Source organism: Natator depressus, chromosome 3, assembly GCF_965152275.1.
Source record: "Natator depressus isolate rNatDep1 chromosome 3, rNatDep2.hap1, whole genome shotgun sequence".
NCBI classification, from domain to species: Eukaryota; Metazoa; Chordata; order Testudines; family Cheloniidae; genus Natator; species Natator depressus.
In genome coordinates, this window is record NC_134236.1 from 171,516,592 (window position 1) to 171,536,005 (window position 19,414).

At 43.0% G+C, this 19,414-nt stretch overlaps 1 protein-coding gene and 1 long non-coding RNA gene across 3 annotated transcripts in view; one reads left to right on the forward strand and one right to left on the reverse strand.

The window, feature by feature from the left end:
- LOC141985333 (uncharacterized) overlaps window positions 1-19,414 on the forward strand; it is a 53,856-nt gene that overhangs the window by 25,726 nt on the left and 8,716 nt on the right. The gene's annotated exons all lie outside the window — the stretch shown is intronic.
- Window positions 1,310-19,414, reverse strand: part of KCNG3 (potassium voltage-gated channel modifier subfamily G member 3) — a 28,439-nt gene continuing 10,334 nt past the window's right edge. For both annotated transcript variants that reach the window (XM_074949348.1, XM_074949347.1), the window contains exon 2: window positions 1,310-2,727. In XM_074949348.1, coding sequence (XP_074805449.1) covers window positions 2,082-2,727 — 646 coding nt within the window. In that variant the 3' untranslated portion in view covers window positions 1,310-2,081. The remainder of the gene's footprint in view (window positions 2,728-19,414) is intronic.

A 19,414-nucleotide genomic window follows, 5' to 3' on the forward strand; every position in this document is an offset into this window, starting at 1 on the left:
CCAGCTGAGAATCTCTCCCCAAAAGCGATTTTCCCCCCCCCCCCCGTTCCCAAGGAATATTCACCTCTCTGCAAGATACACAGATTTCAAAGGTATAGATATGGCACTACACAATAATATATCCTCAAGAAACTATAGCAGAAAAAAGGAAAAGGAAACTAGTTTTGGGAAATACAAACTCATGGCTATTGCAATCGAGTAACTTTTCTTTCAGGTTACTTTACAACTTCCGGTAGTGAAACAATTTCCTTTCCCTCTTTGACGGGCTTTATCAGTAGATATCCCTTTTCCCCTAAAAACAATAGCATGCCACTTAACATGATCCATAACTTTTCAGGTCTTGAGCAGCAAAAATGGCAGCATATTTCTTTTTCAGCGTATGGCCTTCAAGTACTAGTTATAGATCCCACCTAATATTTTTAGTTTGAGTGATCAGTACCAAAGACTTCTGTTGCTGAGAGGTGCCGGTCTCTCTCTTTCTAAAGCTGACAGATGTACACAAAACATCCAAAGGTGCTTCTACAATTCAAACACAGTAAACATTTTACAATGACTTTCAGGCAAGCACACCAAATTCAAATAGACTGGTGATTCTGGTTAATAAAAATGTTTCCTGTTAATGGTGGGTGGTAAAATAGTACTGGGTTAGTTGTGCCTACATTTGTTTGAATGTTTAACAGCACAGTTCTACATGGCAACTTTTCAAAGACATATTTAATAGTGCTACTGAGCAGTACTACACAAGAAATGTAGTGTATGAAACATGAGAACCTAACTTCATTCATCTTAATTCCATATTTACAGGGGAGAATATATTACTTTGTGCCAAGCACAGGTTCCATCCAAATGCTACTTTTCAATATCACCTGGGCTGTTTTACAGTTGTTAAAATTTAAATTAACCTATATCAATTCATAATAGATCCTACAATAAGAATCATCATAGAATTTGTCCTGGTGGGTCTTTTTCCATCTCCATCTGTCCCAGCCCCGACACTGCAGGATTGTTCTCCTGTTTTCTAGTGCTTTGTCTAGAAAGGTTTTGAACCTCTCAAGTGACAGACTCACCATGTTTCTTGGAATACTATTTCACTATGAGGTGATTATGGTTAATAAAATGGGGTGGGGGGGGAAACAAGGCTTATTGGTAAATGTCTTCATGTTGATGGAGTTTAGCTGAGTGCATAAGTCAAATTTGGATATCTGCATCCCATTGAGCTAGCAGCTGATATATTGATTGTATTATCAACTACTGAATTTTACTCTGATCTTTATAAAGTATGACATTAGTTGCTACTATAGATCTTACTCCCAGAGAAATGGCAGTTGTGGTTAAGCATATGCCACAACATGGAGAGGGACATACACTCCTCTCTGTTACTCCAATAAAAATCTGGAAAAAAACCCATTGACCTCACTGTCACTGTGGCTTTAACTGAGATCAGAATTGGGCTGTGAGACTCTCTCTGCCTTGTGTATTTATATTTTTTTTTTTCCTCTCCTCCTTCAGTCGTAGGATCAGATTATTCCATCTGCTGCATAGCTTGGAGGAATTAAGAGTAGCAGCAATTCTGCTCCCATGTCCTCAACTCTTCTGGAGCGGGCTTCATGTCAACAAGGTCTCTACTCCTCCAAGGGACCTTTTAGATTTTAAAATATTTGAATGACATCTGTTATATTTTCCTTGGAAGGCTATGGGATATCAGTATGAGGAGGGGTGAGTACCTGCAACTCCCACTGAGTTGCAGGTCTTCATCTCTCTTGGTACGAAGCCCATGATTTGTGTGTGTAGTTGTCTGGATAGGCAGAGAGAAGTCCAGCCCCCATGAGGTCTTGAACTTTCCAGTCCCGTTGTTGTTCTAGAAGCTACCATTTTCTTCCTCTCAGACCTCAACATCCCCACCCACGCTCCCTACCATGGGGCCCAAAGCAGGTAGTCATCCTTCAGATGAGAATGGTGACTGACATCCTTCAAGGCTGATGACAATGCTGTTCCTTAGATCATCTAGCAAGATGGGTGCGCATCCATTACCTCTTCCACCAAAGGTTAGCAAGTACTATTACAAAAAGCAGGCGCACTCATTAATTTAAGAATTCAGCAGAGAGGCTTCTGCTGTATCTAGCAGATCGGAACTTGACCTCGTGATAACATTGCACAAAGCTATGATAGATGAAAGTAATAGGCAATGCTAATAAAACAATCCCACTAACCACACAAATTCCACCAAGAATCCTTCCAGGTACAGTGATGGGGCACATGTCACCATAACCAACCGTGGTCATCGAGATGATTACCCACCAACAGGCAGCAGGGATGCTGGAAAAGTCCTTATTTTTTGTTCCCAAGTCCAGCCCATTTTCAAGGAGTTGTGAAAGTGCACTAAAAATTGCCATAGCAACACAAATAAAGACAAGAAGCATCACCATCTCTCTGTAACAACGCTTCAGAGTCAGACCAAGTGTCTGAAGACCAATGAAGTGACGGGCAAGTTTAATCACCCAAAAAATCCTCATCATCCTAAGAACCCTTAGAGTGACTCCAGCCCTTTGGAGTTGAGAATTTTCCCCCGTGAAAACTGTCATTAGCACAGAGATGTAGTACGGAGTGATTGCCAGCAAATCAATGATGTTCAGGGGTCTCTTCACAAACTCACACTTGTTTTTGGAGATGATGAACCTCACAATGCACTCTGCAGTGAACCAGCCTATGCAGATAGCTTCAATGATCCTGTCAAAAGAAACAAAGTGGAGCATTTTAATTCTATATGAGCATTTTAATTAAGGTTTGGTTGTGGACATTACTAAACTGATATTAATTCAGAGCCTTAGTGGAGGGTGTGCCAAATGGTGAGCCACACTATCTTATTCTGAGCTTTTTTGTGTAAATATAATTCCATGCTACAGTGAGTACAACTCAGAACTGATTACTCATAAGGATTTGATTATATCTGCAATTCATTTAGTAAACACTTTGTTAGAATTACAAATTGTTAACATTACCAATATGTGAGGATATTTCTGCAAAGTCAGGAACACTACAGGATAATGTCTTAAAATAATGTAGACAGCTATTCATATCTAAATCTAAAACTCTAGGTCCCTATCCAGCTTAAGATCTCCATACTTTGCAAGCTGTCGTAGCTACCAAAAGCTATGGAGTGGCAGCTCATTAGCAGAACAACCTATTAAGGAGAAAGACATGTCTGCTGACCTGGGCCACAAAAATTAAACCCCACAGTGAGCACTGAGAAGTTGAAAATCTACTTTTAGGGAAAATAGCTCATGCAAGTTTGCTCTCAACCTCCTTTTTACAAGTGGAATCACCGCATTCTGCACTAGCTGAAATTTCTAAAGGGTTTAAAAATGTACAGTGCATTGCAATAACCTAATTTCACAGTAACCAAGTCAATGGTGAGGGCACAACCTTCTTATCAAGTACAAACAGGCCCGGATGCAGGAAAGTATCCCTGTCCAGGAAGGGTGCTTACACATGGGCTTAACTTTAAGCATATGTTTAAGTCCCAATGAAGTCAGCGAGACTTAAGAACATGCTTAAATGCTTTACTGAATTGGGGCCAGCAGAAGGCACAAATAGCAACTGCTGTTTCTGGGTATCCAGTAGCTGCTGGGGATCCAGTATGATATCCTGCAGGTGGAAGTATGCCCTCTTATTAAATTAATCATGAGCATATCTTGTTAATTAAGAGGGCTAATATAATATCTGCTATTTTCTCTCATTGCTTTCCCTATCTCACAAGCACTTTCATCTATTGCCTTCAGAAACTCAAAACTCAGTACCATAAGAGGTCTAAAACCCAACTGATGGGAGTCAAAAAGACTTGAAAACTCTAGATTTACTGGAGTTGTTTCACCACCACCTGAGATCTAGAATGGAGCAATATTTGGAGAGATTGTCCATGCCAAGTGATGGCTTCTTAAGCAAGAATCCAACTATTCCTTTAAGAAAAGATAGCGCCTCATGGAGGCACTAAATATCAGCCCCAACAATGGTGCCAACACCTCTGCATTGGCTTTAACCAGCCAGGAAGGACAAACTGTAACTCAAAGATAACAGTCTGTATGTGCCCAAACAATTTCAGAGCCCTAGCAAGCATTATAGGCTGAAATGCAACCAGAGAAGATTCTGTCTGTTTTGCTAGAGAGCCAGTTCTGTTGAGAGGCATAGCGTGGAATCTAGCCCACATGCTGATATTTCTCTTAACCACGTGGGCTATATCTACACTGGCAACTGAACAACAAAACTTTTGTCTTTCAGAGGTGTTCAACCACCCCCTTCGTCCCCCAAAAGACAAAAGTTTTGCTGCGACAAGTGACAGTGTGAAGAGGAAGTTACTCACCTTGTGCAGTAACGATGGCTCTTTGAGATGTGTGTCCCTATGGGTGCTCCACTTTAGGTGTCTGTGTGCCCCTCCACCTCTAATCGGAGATTTTTGGTAGCAGTGTCCCGCTGAGCCCGCGCATGTGCTCTCCCTCCCTCGTGGTCTGCCTCGAGGCTATTTAGCACTGCACAGGCGAACCCCCCTCACTTCCTTCTCTACCACAAAGCCCAAAGAGAACTTCGAAGTAGAGGAGAGGAGGGCATGTTGTGGAGCACCCATAGGGACACGCATCTCGAAGAACCATCGTTACTGCACAAGGTGAGTAACTTCCTCTTTTTCTTCGAGTAGTGTCCCTATGGATGCACCACTTTAGGTGACTCTGGAGCAGTACCCACCACTGGAGGCTGGGACTTCAGAGCGGAGTCTTTTACTACAGAGAGTACTGTGGAGTCGAAGATGGTGTCAGCGGCCAAATCTTCAGTGATCGCATAATGTTCTGCGAAATGTTCTGCAAAAGTTTGCTCTATGGGTTGGGGAGATAGGGGTATCCCTATGGAATGTGACTGAGGTAGGAACTGATCTCATGGAGTGCGTATGGACGGAAGCAAGTTGCGCCCTTGCTAAGTGATTAATGCAACTAGAGACCCATTTGGATAGTCTTTGAGGAGATATCACAGAGCTTCTGGATCTTTCTGTGGATGAAAGAAAGAGTTTAGGGGATTTCCTGAAGTCCTTAGTCCTGTCCAAGTAGAATGCTAATGTCCTTCTAATATCTAGCATATGCACAGTTGTCTCCCAGTTGTCACAATGTGGTTTTGGGAAAAAACAGGGAGATGGATCTGTTGATTCATATGGAAAGTGCAGAAGAAGTAGGGAGAAACTTGGGATATGGCCTTAAAGTTGTTGTTTTTTAATTATTATTATTTATTATTATTTTTAAGACAAAGGCCGTGAATGATGGGTGTGCCATCAGGGCCGCTATTTCTCCTATGTGCCTAGCTGAGGTGATGGCAACTAGAAATGCTGTCGTCATGGACAGGTGTAAGAGAGAACAAGTTGCCCTGGACTTGGAGGGAGGTCTAGTCCAAGCCCTGAGAACTAGATTAAAGTCCCAGGCTGGAGCGGGTGGTGTCACATGGGAGAAGAGAGTCCCAATGCCCTTAAAGAGTCTACGCATTAATGGTTGAGCAAACTCCAAGTGGGAAGCCATTTTTGCCATGAGATGTACCTTAAGGGAGCTGAGTGAGAGTTTAAAACGTAGTGCAAAATTAGAGGGAGGAAAGATGAGGTTGGGTCTGTCTGTTTGGAATGGTACAAACTTGGAGTGGTTTCCATTTTGTAGATAGGTATGTGGAGTGGTCAACTTGTGGTTGTGTTGCAACATGTGTTTCAGCTTGTCAGAGCATTCTGCTTCTAAGCCTTGGAACAAACAAAGATCCAAGCCTGGAGGCGGAGGACCCATGGGTTGGGGTGAAGGGTCAGCCAATTGTTTTGAGAGAGTGGGTGAGGAATGGGCTGACGTCAGAGGAACAGGAGGGCACATTGCCATCTGCGTCAGGTAAGGGAGCCAGACTTGTCATAGTCAAGAGGGGCAATCACAATAACTCTCGCTTTGTTTTGTTGAATTTTCAACAGAATCTTGGATAGGGTAGGAAACTGGGAAAAGACATACAAGTGGGCCCTGTCCGCTGGGAAGATAAAGGCAACCGCCAGTGAATGTTTCCCCAAAGGGTGGCTATATATTGAAGCACCTCTGAATTCAGTACACACTCGTTGTTGTGAGAAAATTTCAGCTGAGACTGTTGGTTATCCCATTCTGTATCCCTTGTAGACAGACAGCTGAGATGAGCACATTGTGATGGGTGCATCAGTTCCAAAGTTTGAATGCTGTCTTGCAGAGGGAGGGAGATCTGGCAGCTCCTTGGCAGTTTATACAAAACATACAGGTCACATTAAGTCCATCATAACCTTTGCGTGTTGCTGTGTAGGTGAGCTCCCCAGCATATTAGGGAGACGTGTCTCAGGGTGGTGAATGTGGGTAGTGAGAGGAGGCTCTCACTTGTACTGCATCAGGTTGGTGCTGATAAAGTCCAGTCACCGTATCGGGGTTAGTATGCCACTACAATGAAGTGAACCTTGGAGACTGCCCTGTGTGGAGCAGTCTGTACCTATAATGATCCTGCCCCAAAGGTAAGCAGTAGGAAATCTCTTGTATGATGGTTGTATTGAGAAATGGAAGTAGGCACCCTGTAGGTTCAGGGCTAGAAATCAATCTCTTTGCTCTAGAGCTGGACCTAACTGCTGTGAAGTAAGGTAAGGTGACTTCTGAGTGGCGTGACAGGTGTATAGATGGCAGCTGATGCTGTAAGGTATCATTGTTCAGGCCCCCACCAGCTCATCAAAGTGCTTATAAGAGGCAGTTTGAGAGGTCATGGACTGGGGTGCAGACTGTTCTCACTTTTGAGCCCTGGACCTCTTACACTGTGGCTCATAACAGCACAGAGATGGTGAGTATTGAGAAGATTGTGATCTGTGGTGTGGTTGAGACGTATATCTTCTCTTCTGTTCCGCAGTGTAGATTCCTAAGGAGCGTAGTGCGGTCCGAGACTCCTTCAGGATGTGGAGAGAAAATCTGTCTTCTCCTCAAAGAGTTTGGCCCTTCAAATTGGAAGTCTGTAGCTCTTTGGGCAATCTAGAGAGGTGTAGCAAACAAAAAACCCACAACCCACCTCAGTACCACTGTCATGGAGACTGGGCGGGCAGCTGTAACAGCTACATCCAGTGGTGTCTCCAGGACCGGTCTGGCTATTAACTGACCTTCTCTAAGAATGGTCTGAATCTGTTCTTTTTGTGTTTCCAGTAATGTTTCAGAAACATCCTGGGTTTCCCAAGATTATCAAAATTGTTTTGGCCATGACAGCTTTTGGTAATTTATGACTCTAAACAATAATGTTGTCGATGAATACGCCATCTTGCGAAGCCTGATCATATGGAGTTGACTTGGCATTATGTTGCTTGCTTCATGAATTAACTACATCCACTATGATGGAGTTGGGTTGCGGACGTTGAAAACAAAGTCTGCCTCTTTGGGTAGAGATGTATGGTTGTTTTTGTTTACACTCTGTTGCTGGTTAGTGCGATGGAGGCTGGCTCTGCCAGATGATTTTGGTAGGATCTAGAATCAGCTCATTAATTGGGAGGACAGTTCTAGATGAGAAGGTAGTGTGCAGAATTTCCACCAACCTGTGATGTGTATCTGCCACCTCCTGTAAGGGAATCTTCAGCTCGTCTGCTACCCTCTTGGTAAGATCAAGAAAGTTCTTAAATCTTCACCTAGTGATGAGAGGTGGGCAGCACACTCTTATCTGGGAGAGATGAGGAGAAGTGTGCTGAAGAGGTAGCTTCCTCTTCAGGGTTTTTTTTCCCTTTCCCCCTTCTTTCCTGTTCTGGCTCAGGTGTTCTCCTGCCCTTGCTCAGGTGCCAGGTTGTAGCAAACCATCTGGTGGACTCTCCCTGAGATGGTTGCGCCATGTGTGTATATATACCCGAAGAGTTACAATATGGCCTTGGGAGGAAGAGGCAGGGCGGCTGGCATGATGGAATTGGGGATGACCCTTGTAGTGTGGTGGTGGGCCACCTTGAGGGGCCAGGGAATGATCTCCTCCTGGACAGTGTCAGATTCGTCAGTGGGTAAGGGTGCCGCTGTCTGGGGTATTGGCAGTATACAGTCCAGTGCTAAGAACGATTTTGGGTGCTGGGATGTGCTCGATACTGGGGTCCTGGTACCAAGTAATGGGGATTGTGGTCCTTCCCCAATCATCAGGTCTCCAGGGTATCAGAGCTCATGCAGTACCATGGATTCATTTGGTATCACAGAGGAGGGAATGTGGTGCATTGTCAGTACTGATAGTTGGGCAGAGCACTCCCTAAATGAGAGTTTTGCCCAGTACAAAAAGTTTGTTGGTGCCACTTTTTTAGAGACAGTGTGGTAATTGTCTCTCCCTGGGTACTGAGGCCACAGGTCTCCAGAGTATCAGAGCACCTGTGTTACCATGGGCTCAGCCGGAACCCCAGAGGACTGTCTGTAGTCGGTATCAATGGTTGGGAACGTGCAGAACACTTCCTAGATGGGAGTTTTGTTGCATCTGGTACCAAAGGGTTTCTCTATGCCACCCTTTTAGAGATGGTACCATAACTGTACCCTCTCCTTAGGGGATGGTACCGTTGCCTCAGAGCATGAGGGTGGAAGTCCTCTGGCGTCTCAGTGAGAAAGCAGAGCTGACAGCAGGGCTTCTCTGTGTCGCTCTTTTAGAGATGGTACGGTAACTGTCCCCTCTCGGTGCAGTAGTTGCCCAGAGTAGAGCTCAAAGCAGCACAGAGCTTACAGAAGCCCCTTGTCCATGGGGAGAGCAGAGCCCAGAGCAGGGCAGAGCTCACAGCAGGAGGTTCCTCTGCTGGTATTGTCCTACCGAGGTGGCCGCTCTGGGGAGTCCCACTGGCTGGCCAGCTACTCGGGGATCGGTGCCGAGATGGCCGCACTGGGGAACACCCCTCTGGCTGGTCAGTTGCTCGGAGGAGCCTTTCCAGGGGGAGTCTGCTGGTGGCTTCTTCTTTCTCTCTCTTCTCCTCTTCACCACTTGACCCCTTTTGAAGTGAAGGCTCCAGGGATGATCTGGGGTCAACACCCACCGGAGTCCCCTGCAGACTAAAGTGTTTTCTCTATAGGGAGGAATTTTTACTTCAGTTCCCAACTCGTGTGGAGGTAAAGCACTTCTGTGAGGGTCTCCCAGGCACAGTGAGTGTCTGGCCATTACAGGAACTGACTCCTGGCAGGAGAGGCACCGCTTGGAGCAGAGAAAGCCAGGCAAGCCCCTGGGCAGGGGGTTGTCATCCTCTAGCAGGGAGGAATATGCAGACGAACATCGTCTTTACTTCTTTTTTTTTTTTAACAACTGAAAAGCAAAATAATTGAGTCTTCTCGATGCCTGGGGAAGGGGGGGAATGCCCCCAGACAGGGAAGGAAAGTGAAGTTCTTTTCCTTTTTCTCTTTTCTTTTCAAACCAAAGGAATAAAATAAAATAAAACACTAACTTGAGTACTTTTAGGGAGAACAAAGGTAACAAAACCAAACACTACTTATGCTGATGACACATAAGGAAGGGACAACTGCTTGTTCTGTCAGAGGCCAAAGGCAGTAGAGAAGGAAGTGACAGGGGTTCGCCTGTGCAGTGCTAAATAGCCTCCAGGCAGACCACGAGGAAGGGAGAGCACATGCGCGGACACTGCTACCAGACACTGCTACCAAAAATCTCCGATTAGAGGTGCAGGGGCACACAGACACCTAAAGTGGAGCACCCATAAGGACAACTACTCAAAGAAGAACAGTGCACTGTTGGCAGGAGCGCTCTCCTGCCGACAAAGCTAACCCCACTCCTTGGGGGTGGAAGTTTTTTGACGGCAGGAGAGCCGACAAACAGCGGCTACATTGCACGACTTTTAGCGGCATGACTGTGGCCACACAGCCATGTCGCTAAAAGCTGTGTAGTGTAGACAAAGCCTAAGATAGTGGTCTGTTAGAAAGATAATATTATTCAGAGCCTTCTGAAACTCATTGGTTCCATTAGCCACCGTGGATTGGCTTTCAATGCAGGTCCTTCTTCCCAACAGAAGAGAGACACCCCAGCCTCAAAAATGGAGGGGGTAGTAATGGTCAGGCAATAGCAAGGGAATAATTTCTGCCTTATAAACTAAACGCTACCATTAAAAAAAGATAAGTACCCATTCAGTCAGAAAAGGAGTACTTGTGGGACCTTAGAGACTAACAAATTTATTTGAGCATAAGCTTTCGTGAACTACAGCTCACTTCATCCAATGCATTCAGTGGAAAATACAGTGGGGAGATTTATATACATAGAGAACATGAAACAATGGGTGTTACCATGCACACTGTAACAAGAGAGTGATCACTTAAGGTGAGCTATTACCAGCAGGAGAAGGGGGTGGAGGGGACGACCTTGTATAGTGATAATCAAGGTGGGCCATTTCCAGCAGTTGACAAGAATGTCTGAGGAACAGTGCGGGGTGAAGGGGGGGAATAAACATGGGGAAATAGTTTTAATTGTGTAATGACCCATCCACTCCCAGTCCCAGTTAATTGTATCCAGTTTGCAAATGAATTCCAATTCAGCAGTCTCTCCTTGGAGTCTGTTTTTGAAGTTTTTTTGTTGAAGAATTGCAACTTTTAGGTTTGTAATCGAGTGACCAGAGAGATTGAAGTGTTCTCCGACTGGTTTTTGAATGTTATAATCCTTGACGTCTGATTTGTGTCCATTTATTCTTTTATGTAGAGACTGTCCAGTTTGACCAATGTACACGGCAGAGGGGCATTGCTGGCACATGATGGCATATATCACATTGGTAGATGTGCAGGTGAATGAGTCTCTGATAGTGTGGCTGATGTGATTAGGCCCTATGATGGTGTCCCCTGAATAGATATGTGGACCCAGTTGGCAACGGGCTTTGTTGCAAGGATCCCCTCCACCCCCCACTGTTCCTCAGACATTCTTGTCAACTGCTGGAAATGGCCCACCTTGATTATCACCACAAAAGGTCCCCCTCTTCCCCCACCCCCCGCTCTCCTGCTGGTAACAGCTCACCTTAAGTGATCACTCTCTTGTTACAGTGTGCATGGTAACACCCATTGTTTCATGTTCTCTATGTATGTAAATCTCCCCACTGTATTTTCCACTGAATGCATCCGATGAAGTAAGCTGTAGCTCACGAAAGCTTATGCTCAAATACATTTGTTAGTCTCTAAGGTGCCACAAGTACTCCTTTTCTTTTTGCGAATACAGACTAACACGGCTGCTACTCTGAAACCTGTCATTATGCAAGGCACTGAATTTAGCCATATGGAGTGGAAATCTATCAACTTCATGAAAAAACTTGTACAGATACAGACATCATCTTCCTTTCCAAATGCAAACAGATGGACATCGTACCAAAAGGACTGAAGGTAAAAAATCCATTACAATCTACATACCCCACAGACTATGCTGACAGCTTGTGCCACACACTCTCAAAGAAACTACGGAACCACCTGATCAACATCCTCTACAGCAAACAGGGAATGATTAAGAATGAGCTCTCAAAAATAGATACTCTTATAAAAAACCAACCTTCCACACAAACTTCCTCGTGGCTGGACTTTACGAAAACTAGACAAGCCATTTACAACGCACACTTTGCTTCTGTACAAAAGAAAAAGGATACTAAACTATCTAAACTACTACATGCCACAAGGGGCCACAACAGTGGTTCCCTTAACCCACCCAGCAATATTGTTAATCTATCCAACTATTCTCTTAGGCCAGCAGAAGAATCTGTCCTATCTCGGGGCCTCTCCTTCTGCCCCTCCACCCCCACGAACATGATACAGTCTGTGGTGACCTAGAATCCTATTTTCGACGTCTCCGACTCAAGGAATATTTCCAACACACCTCTGAACAACATACTAACCCACAGAGACCTTCCTATCAAGACTACAAAAAGAAGGATTCTGGGTGGACTCCTCCTGAAGGTTGAAACAACAGACTGGACTTCTACATAGAGTGCTTCCACTGACGTGCACGGGCTGAAATTGTGGAAAAGCAGCATCACTTGACCCATAACCTCAGCTGTGCAGAACACAATGCCATCCACAGCCTCAGAAACAACTCTGACATCATAATCAAAAAGGCTGACAAAGAAGGTGCTGTCGTCATCATGAATAGGTCAGAATATGAACAAGAGGCTGCTAGGCAGCTCTCCAACACCACTTGCTACAAGCCATTACCCTCTGATCCAACTGAGGGTTACCAAAAGAAACTACACCATATGCTCAAGAAACTCCCTGAAAAAGCACAAGAACAAATCCGCACAGACACGCTCCTAGAACCCCGACCTAGGGTATTGTATCTGCTACCCAAGATCCATAAACCTGGAAATCCTGGACGTCCCATCATCTCAGGCATTGGCACCCTGACAGCAGGATTGTCTGGCTATGTCGACTCCCTCCTCAGGCCCTATGCTACCAGCACTCCCAGCTATCTTCGAGACACCACTGACTTCCTGAGGAAACTACAATCCATCGGTGATCTTCCTGAAAACAGCATCCTGGCCCTCTACACCAACATTCCACACAAAGATGGACTACAAGCCATCAGGAACAGTATCCCCGATAATGTCACGGCAAACATGGTGGCTGAACTTTGTGACTTTGTCCTCACCCATAACTATTTCACATTTGGGGACAATGTATACCTTCAAATCAGCGGCACTGCTATGGGTACCCGCATGGCCCCACAGTATGCCAACATTTTTATGGCTGACTTAGAACAACGCTTCCTCAGCTCTCGTCCCCTAATGCCCCTACTCTACTTGCGCTACACTGATGACATCTTCATCATCTGGATCCATGGAAAAGAAGCCCTTGAGGAATTCCACCATGATTTCAACAATTTCCCACAATCCCACCATCAACCTCAGCCTGGACCAGTCCACACAAGAGATCCACTTCATGGACACTATTGTGCTAATAAGCGATGGTCACATAACCACCACCCTATACCGAAACCTACTGACGGCTATTCCTACTACATGCCTCCAGCTTTCATCCAGACCATACCACACGATCCACTGTCTACAGCCAAGCTCTACGATACAACCGCATTTGCTCCAATCCCTCAGACAGAGACAAACACCTGGATACAATAACTGGGACTGGGAGTGGATGGGTCATTACACAAAGTAAAACTATTTCCCCATGTTTATTCTCTTCCCCCCCCCCCCCCGCCATTCCCCACTGTTCCTCAGATGTTCTTGTCAACTGCTGGAAATGGCCCACCTGTGATTATCACTACAAAAGTTTTCCCCGCCCCCCTCCTGCTGGTAATAGCTTACCTTAAGTGATCACTCTCCTTACAGTGTGTATGGTAACACCCATTGTTTCATGTTCTCTATGTATATAAATCTCCCCACTGTATTTTCCACTGAATGCATCCTATGAAGTGAGCTGTAGCTCATGAAAGCTTATGCTCAAATAAATTTGTTAGTCTCTAAGGTGTCACATTTCTTTTTTTCTTTTTGCGAATACAGACTAACACGGCTGCTACTCTGAAACCTGTCATTCAGTCAGAGGCAGCCACTGAATCTGCATAGATAGCCAGGGATGTCCATGAAGCATCTATGAGTTAGGGGCTTTTCTCTCAGATAAGGCCTATACAAATATATTGACATAATTTATCTTAGAAAAATTTAATGTGTAGATCCACATAAATCAAAATGCTTTCTCTTAAGAATTATAGTGCAGTATAGTAAAAGGACCTGTTGTCTAAATGATCTGAAGCTTTTGGTAATGTTAGTGTTTGTTTAATAGTGACTGACTGCCTTAAACATAAGTTATAAGGATGCCTTTTAGATATATCTACAAAATATCCACTTTTAAAAACCTAGGTTTATAGCATCTGGCAGTTCAGTTCAGATCGCAGTGTTCTCTCAAAACAAAACATACAGAAATGCACAGATTATATGCAGCCATAAAGACATTATTGAACTTAGTTAATAGATTATGTATTTTCCTTTCCTGATTTAAAAAGTAGTATTTGTCACTCATGATTGAATACCACGGAAAAAACAATCTCTTATTTTGCTAGAAGAGAGCTGGCAAAGGAACACAGTCCCCTTCAAAAATATTGTATCATTTTATCTCTCTCCCATGCTCCACACTAAAATGAAAAACTGTGTCTCTGGAATTTTCTGTGACCATTTCCTCTCTCCCTCTCTTGAATAGCAAAGGCAAACTAATACAAATCATCCTAATGCAAAAAGAAAATGAGTACTTGTGGCACCCTAGAGACTAACAAATTTCTCCTTTTCTTTTTGCGGATACAGACTAACACGGCTGCTACTCTGAAACCTGTCATGCTAATGCAGACTCTGACAGAGTCTGCACTTGCTTACAGGTTGTAAGCGGTCTGGGATCTTAATAATAATAATAAACAATTCCTAGCTGTGGATATAGAATTTACGTACATTATTAAGTGTGCCCAAAAATATTCTACATTTAAGGGGACTTCATTCCATTCCAATCCATTTTCTAGGATTTATTTTCCAGGATTTATGTTGTGGCTCTGACCCTTGGCAGTCAACATTTAAGTGAAAGAGGTTTTTGTTTTTGTTTTTTTTGCACATCCAAAAAAATTCCACTTGATAGCTCCTCCTGAGGCCATGAGCATGTTATGTTGACTCTTTCTTGTATAAAAGCAAGGCAGGGTGTGGCTTGGTCAATACTTGGATGTGGAACATCTAGGGAACATTAGGTTCCAGTCTTGGTGGAATCTTTCCTGTGAGTTGGTATTGATTCAGTGGACCCCATGTAGCTTTTGGGAAGGGTGGATAAAAATCGATGATGATTGGGGGGGGGGGGGGGAAGAGATTTTTTTCTAATTTAAATCAGATTTTTGTTGTCTAAATTTATAGTAAGTTTTTCTTTTTAAAAATAAACCTATTTAAAATTAAATCTGATTTTAATGCAAACTATGGGAGGCCTAAACTCACTATAAACTCTCAATTTTTTAAATAAAAAATAAATATGATGAGTCCATGAGCCTCTATCAAAACCTTTACATTACAGGCTGCTTTTCTATATAAAGAAAGAATCAGGGGAAAGGAATCTAACTTTTCAGGTCAAACTTTACAAATAATTAATGGCCTGAGTGTGTGGGAGACCCAGGGACTGCTACTGAGTGCAAGAGACTGGCAGTCATCGCAGGATTTGGGATCTAGCCTCTTACTCCAGGAGACACTGTTGGATCATATTAAAGAAGTTCTGTATTAAAATCACAAATGAGTTTGATTCCCCATAGTTTAAATTCCAGGGTATTACTAATTAAGAGGTCTCTTGGTTTTTGGTACTGTTTCTCTCCCTCTATGTGTGAAACTTGCAAGCTGCTAATTGCGTTAGTACATTCTAAGACAGAATCTGTTCTCAAAGCAATACTCTGTAACAACAGAAACGGCACCCAGAGGCTCCCCGCCCTTTTGTTGTATTAACAATTGTGATTAAAATAGAGATAGAGGATGTATGTGGATGGATGCTTTGGTGTGGATAATAACTGAATGATCAGGGAGGTGCCAGCTTAAGAATCCAGTGTCCATCAGCTGAAGAAGGCGTCAAGTGGAAATAACCACAGGACCCCCGGAGGGCAGACTGGAATCCACCCAACAGCCTCAAGAATGGGAGAACCAAAGAACAAGATAACATCTAGCAGTACGGAGCCGTCAGTTTTATAGAAACTCCTATAAAAATGGACTCTAGAAAGTGAGAACTTTGGGGGGTCTGATTCTGCAAACCAACTTCCAGGAGCATCAGATGAGCATCTGACAAGGCCCTGCTCCCTCCTCATGTCCAGGCCACCTGGCCAGTGGCTTGGCATGAGCAACTCTAAGGCTGGTAACTATGATAACAACCTTGCAGAACCTGTGTGTGTGTATGAATGTGTAAATAAATATGAGATTGAATGGAATGTTATAGCTATAACTAACTGCTTACTATGATTCTTTCTGTATTCACAATAAATGTGGTATTTTGCCTTTTTCCCTTTAATAAGATCCTGCTGGTTTTTATTTTATTGGTATAACAACACCATCATGTATCTCATCAAGATCATCCACTAAACCCGCCTAGGTGGTCACATACTCCTATTTTATAGCTTCTCCCTATCTGAGCTCTGATTGGCTCACTTCTTAATGCAAAGTGTCACACCACTGAACTGATGGAAGTCACTAGCTAAGCACCTGGAACCTGAGTTTGCTGAAGTGCTAAACCAGCTATTGACAGCAGTAGTCTCGTCTGCAGGCACAGAAGGAATATTTTCTTCATTTGGACTAATTCATTCAAAGTTGGGAAATCAATTGGGAGTTGAAAAAGCAGGAAACGTATCTTTCTCTTCCAGTCTATGAATAAAAACGAGGAGGAAGGGGATGAGGTCTTTCCTGTTCAGGCAGTTACACTGTGGAAATTTGGCCTGAATTGGCACCCCTACAGAATGTACCAAGGGCTCTTTCATGACTACAATGTGGAAAAGAACTCTCTGCCTCCCATTTTCCATAACTTCCCATTCTTGTTCTGATAGCACCCATTGGGAACATGTCCCCTGCAGAACTGACCTCCTAGCTCCTCTAAACATTACACTACTAGGACGTGAGTGACTGCCCTGTGTGTCACAATTAGATGGGGAGTGTCAGGGTTCCCTCCTCACTCTGAACTCTGGGGTACAGATGTGGGGACCCGCATGAAAGACCCCCTAAGCTTATATTCCACCAGCTTAGGTTAAAACTTCCTCAAGGCACAAATTCCTTTCCTTGTCCTTGGATGGTATTGCTGCCACCACCAAGTGATTTAAACAAATATTCAGGGAGGGGCCACTTGGAGCCCTATTCCCCCCCCCCCCGCCCCCAAATATCCCTCCAAGGCCCTTCATCCACTTTCCTGGGGGGGCTTGAGAATAATATACCAACCAATTGCCTTTAATAAAAGTACAGACCAGACCCTTTATGTTTAGGACACTAAAATCAATCAGGTTCTTAAAAGAAGAACTTTATTATAAAGAAAAAAGTAAAAGAAGCACCTCTGTAAAATCAGGATGGAAGGTAATTTTACAGGGTAATAAAAAGATTTAAAACAAAGAGGATTCCCCTCTAGGCACAACTTCAAAGTTACAAAAATGGATAAACCTCCCTCTTAGCATAGGGAAAATTTACAAGCTAAAACAAAAGATAATCTAATGCATTTCCTTGCTATTACTTACAATTTCTGTAATTTTAGATGTATCATTTCAGTAGGAGCTGGGTTACCTGCTTGGTCTCTCTCTTTGTCCCGAGAGGGAACAAAACAAAGATCACAAACAAAACCTTCCCCCTCCCTTTTCCCCCCTGCAGATTTGAAAGTATCTTCTTTCCCCATTGGTCCTTCTGGTCAGGTGCCAACTAAGTTAATTGAACTGATTAACCCTTTACAGGTAAGAGATTCTGTACCTCTGGCCAGAAGGGATTTGATGTTACTGCATACATAAAGGCTGTTACCCTTCCCTTTATATTTATGACACGGAGATAGACTGGCTTTTGACTTTACCTAAAGGCAGCATCTTAATTCTTATTCTTCAACTTCACTGCCATTGTGTCAGCCAGTTGGGTTGACGCCATGGCTGCCTTAGGACATTACAGGATGCAACTTAGGCTCCATTGAGCCTTTCAGTGTCATTTATATGATCCCATTTGCCCTGCATGATGATCCTGTTTGGTGAAGTACTAGGATAAGGTCAATTATAGTTGGCCAAGAAACGGTGAAGTAGTAAGGCTGTTAAGCGATTAAAAAAATTAATTGCGATTAATCGCACTGTTAAACAATAATAGAATACCATTTATTTAAATATTTTTGGATATTTTCCACTTTTTCAAATATACTGATTTCAATTACAACACAGAATACAAAGTGTACAATGCTCACTTTATATTTATTTTTATTATAAATATTTGCACTGTAAAAATAAAAGAAATAGTATTTTTAATTCACTTAATACAAGTACTATAGTGCAATCTCTTTATCATGAAAGTTGAACTTACAAATGTAGAATTTTGCACACAAAAAACTGCATTCAAAAATAAAACAGCGTCATACTTTAGAGCCTACAAGTTCACTCAGTCCCACTTCTTGTTCAGCCAATTGCTCAGACAAACACATTTGTTTAAATGTGCAGGAGACAATGCTGCCCGCTTCTTGTTTACAATGTCACCTGAAAGTGAGAACAGGCATTCGCATGGCACTGCTGTAGCCGGTGTTGCAAGATATTTATGTGCCAGATGCGCTAAAGATTCATATGTCCCTTCATGCTTCAACCACCATTCCAGAGGACATGTGTCCATGCTGATGACAGGTTCTGCTCAATAACAATCCAAAACAGTGCAGACCAACACATGTTCATTTTCATCATCTGAGTCAGATGCCACCAGCAGAAGGCTGATTTTCTTTTTTGGTGGTTTGGGTTCTGTAGTTTCTGCATCGGAGTGTTTCTCTTTTAAGACTTCTGAAAGCATGCTCCACACCTCATCCCTCTCAGATTTTGGAAGGCACTTCAGATTCTTAAACCTTGGGTCGAGTGCTATAGCTCTCTTTAGAAATCTCACATTGGTATATTGTTTGCATTTTGTCAAAACTGCAGTGAAAGTGTTCTTAAAACGAACAACATGCTGGGTCATCATCTGAGACTGCTATAACATGAAATATATGGCAGAATGCTGGTAAAACAGAGCAGGGGATGTACAATTCTCCCACAAGGAGTTCAGTCACAAATTTAATTAACACATTTTTTAACGAGCGTCATCAGCATGGAAGTATTTCCTCTGGAATGGTGGCCAAAACATGAAGGGGCATATGAATGTTTGGCATATCTGGCATGTAAATATCTTACAATGCCGGCTACAAATGTGCCGTGTGAATGCCTGCTCTCACTTTCAGGTGACTTTGTAAATAAGAGGCAGGCAGCATTATCGCCCATAAATGTAGACAAACTTGTTTGTCTTAGCGATTGGCTGAACAAGAAGTAGGACTGAGCAGACATGTAGGCTCTAAAGTTTGACATTTTGTTGTTTTTGAGTGTAGTTATGTAACAAAAAAAATCTACATTTCTAAGTTGCACTTTCACAATGAAGAGATTGCGCTACAGTACTTGTATGAGGTGAATTGAATAATACAGTATCTATTATTTTTGCAGTGCAAGTATTTGTAATAAAAATAATATAAAGTGAGCACTGTACAGTGTGTATTCTGTGTTTATTTGAAATCAGTATATTTGAAAATGTAGAAAAACATCCAAAAATATGTAATAAATTTCAATTGGTATTCTATTGTTTAACAGTGTGATTAAAACTGTGATGAATCGCGATTAATTTTTTTAATCGTGATTAATTTTTTTAGTTAATTGTGTGAGTTAACTGTAATTAATCGACAGCCCTATGAAGTAGATATTACATATCCAG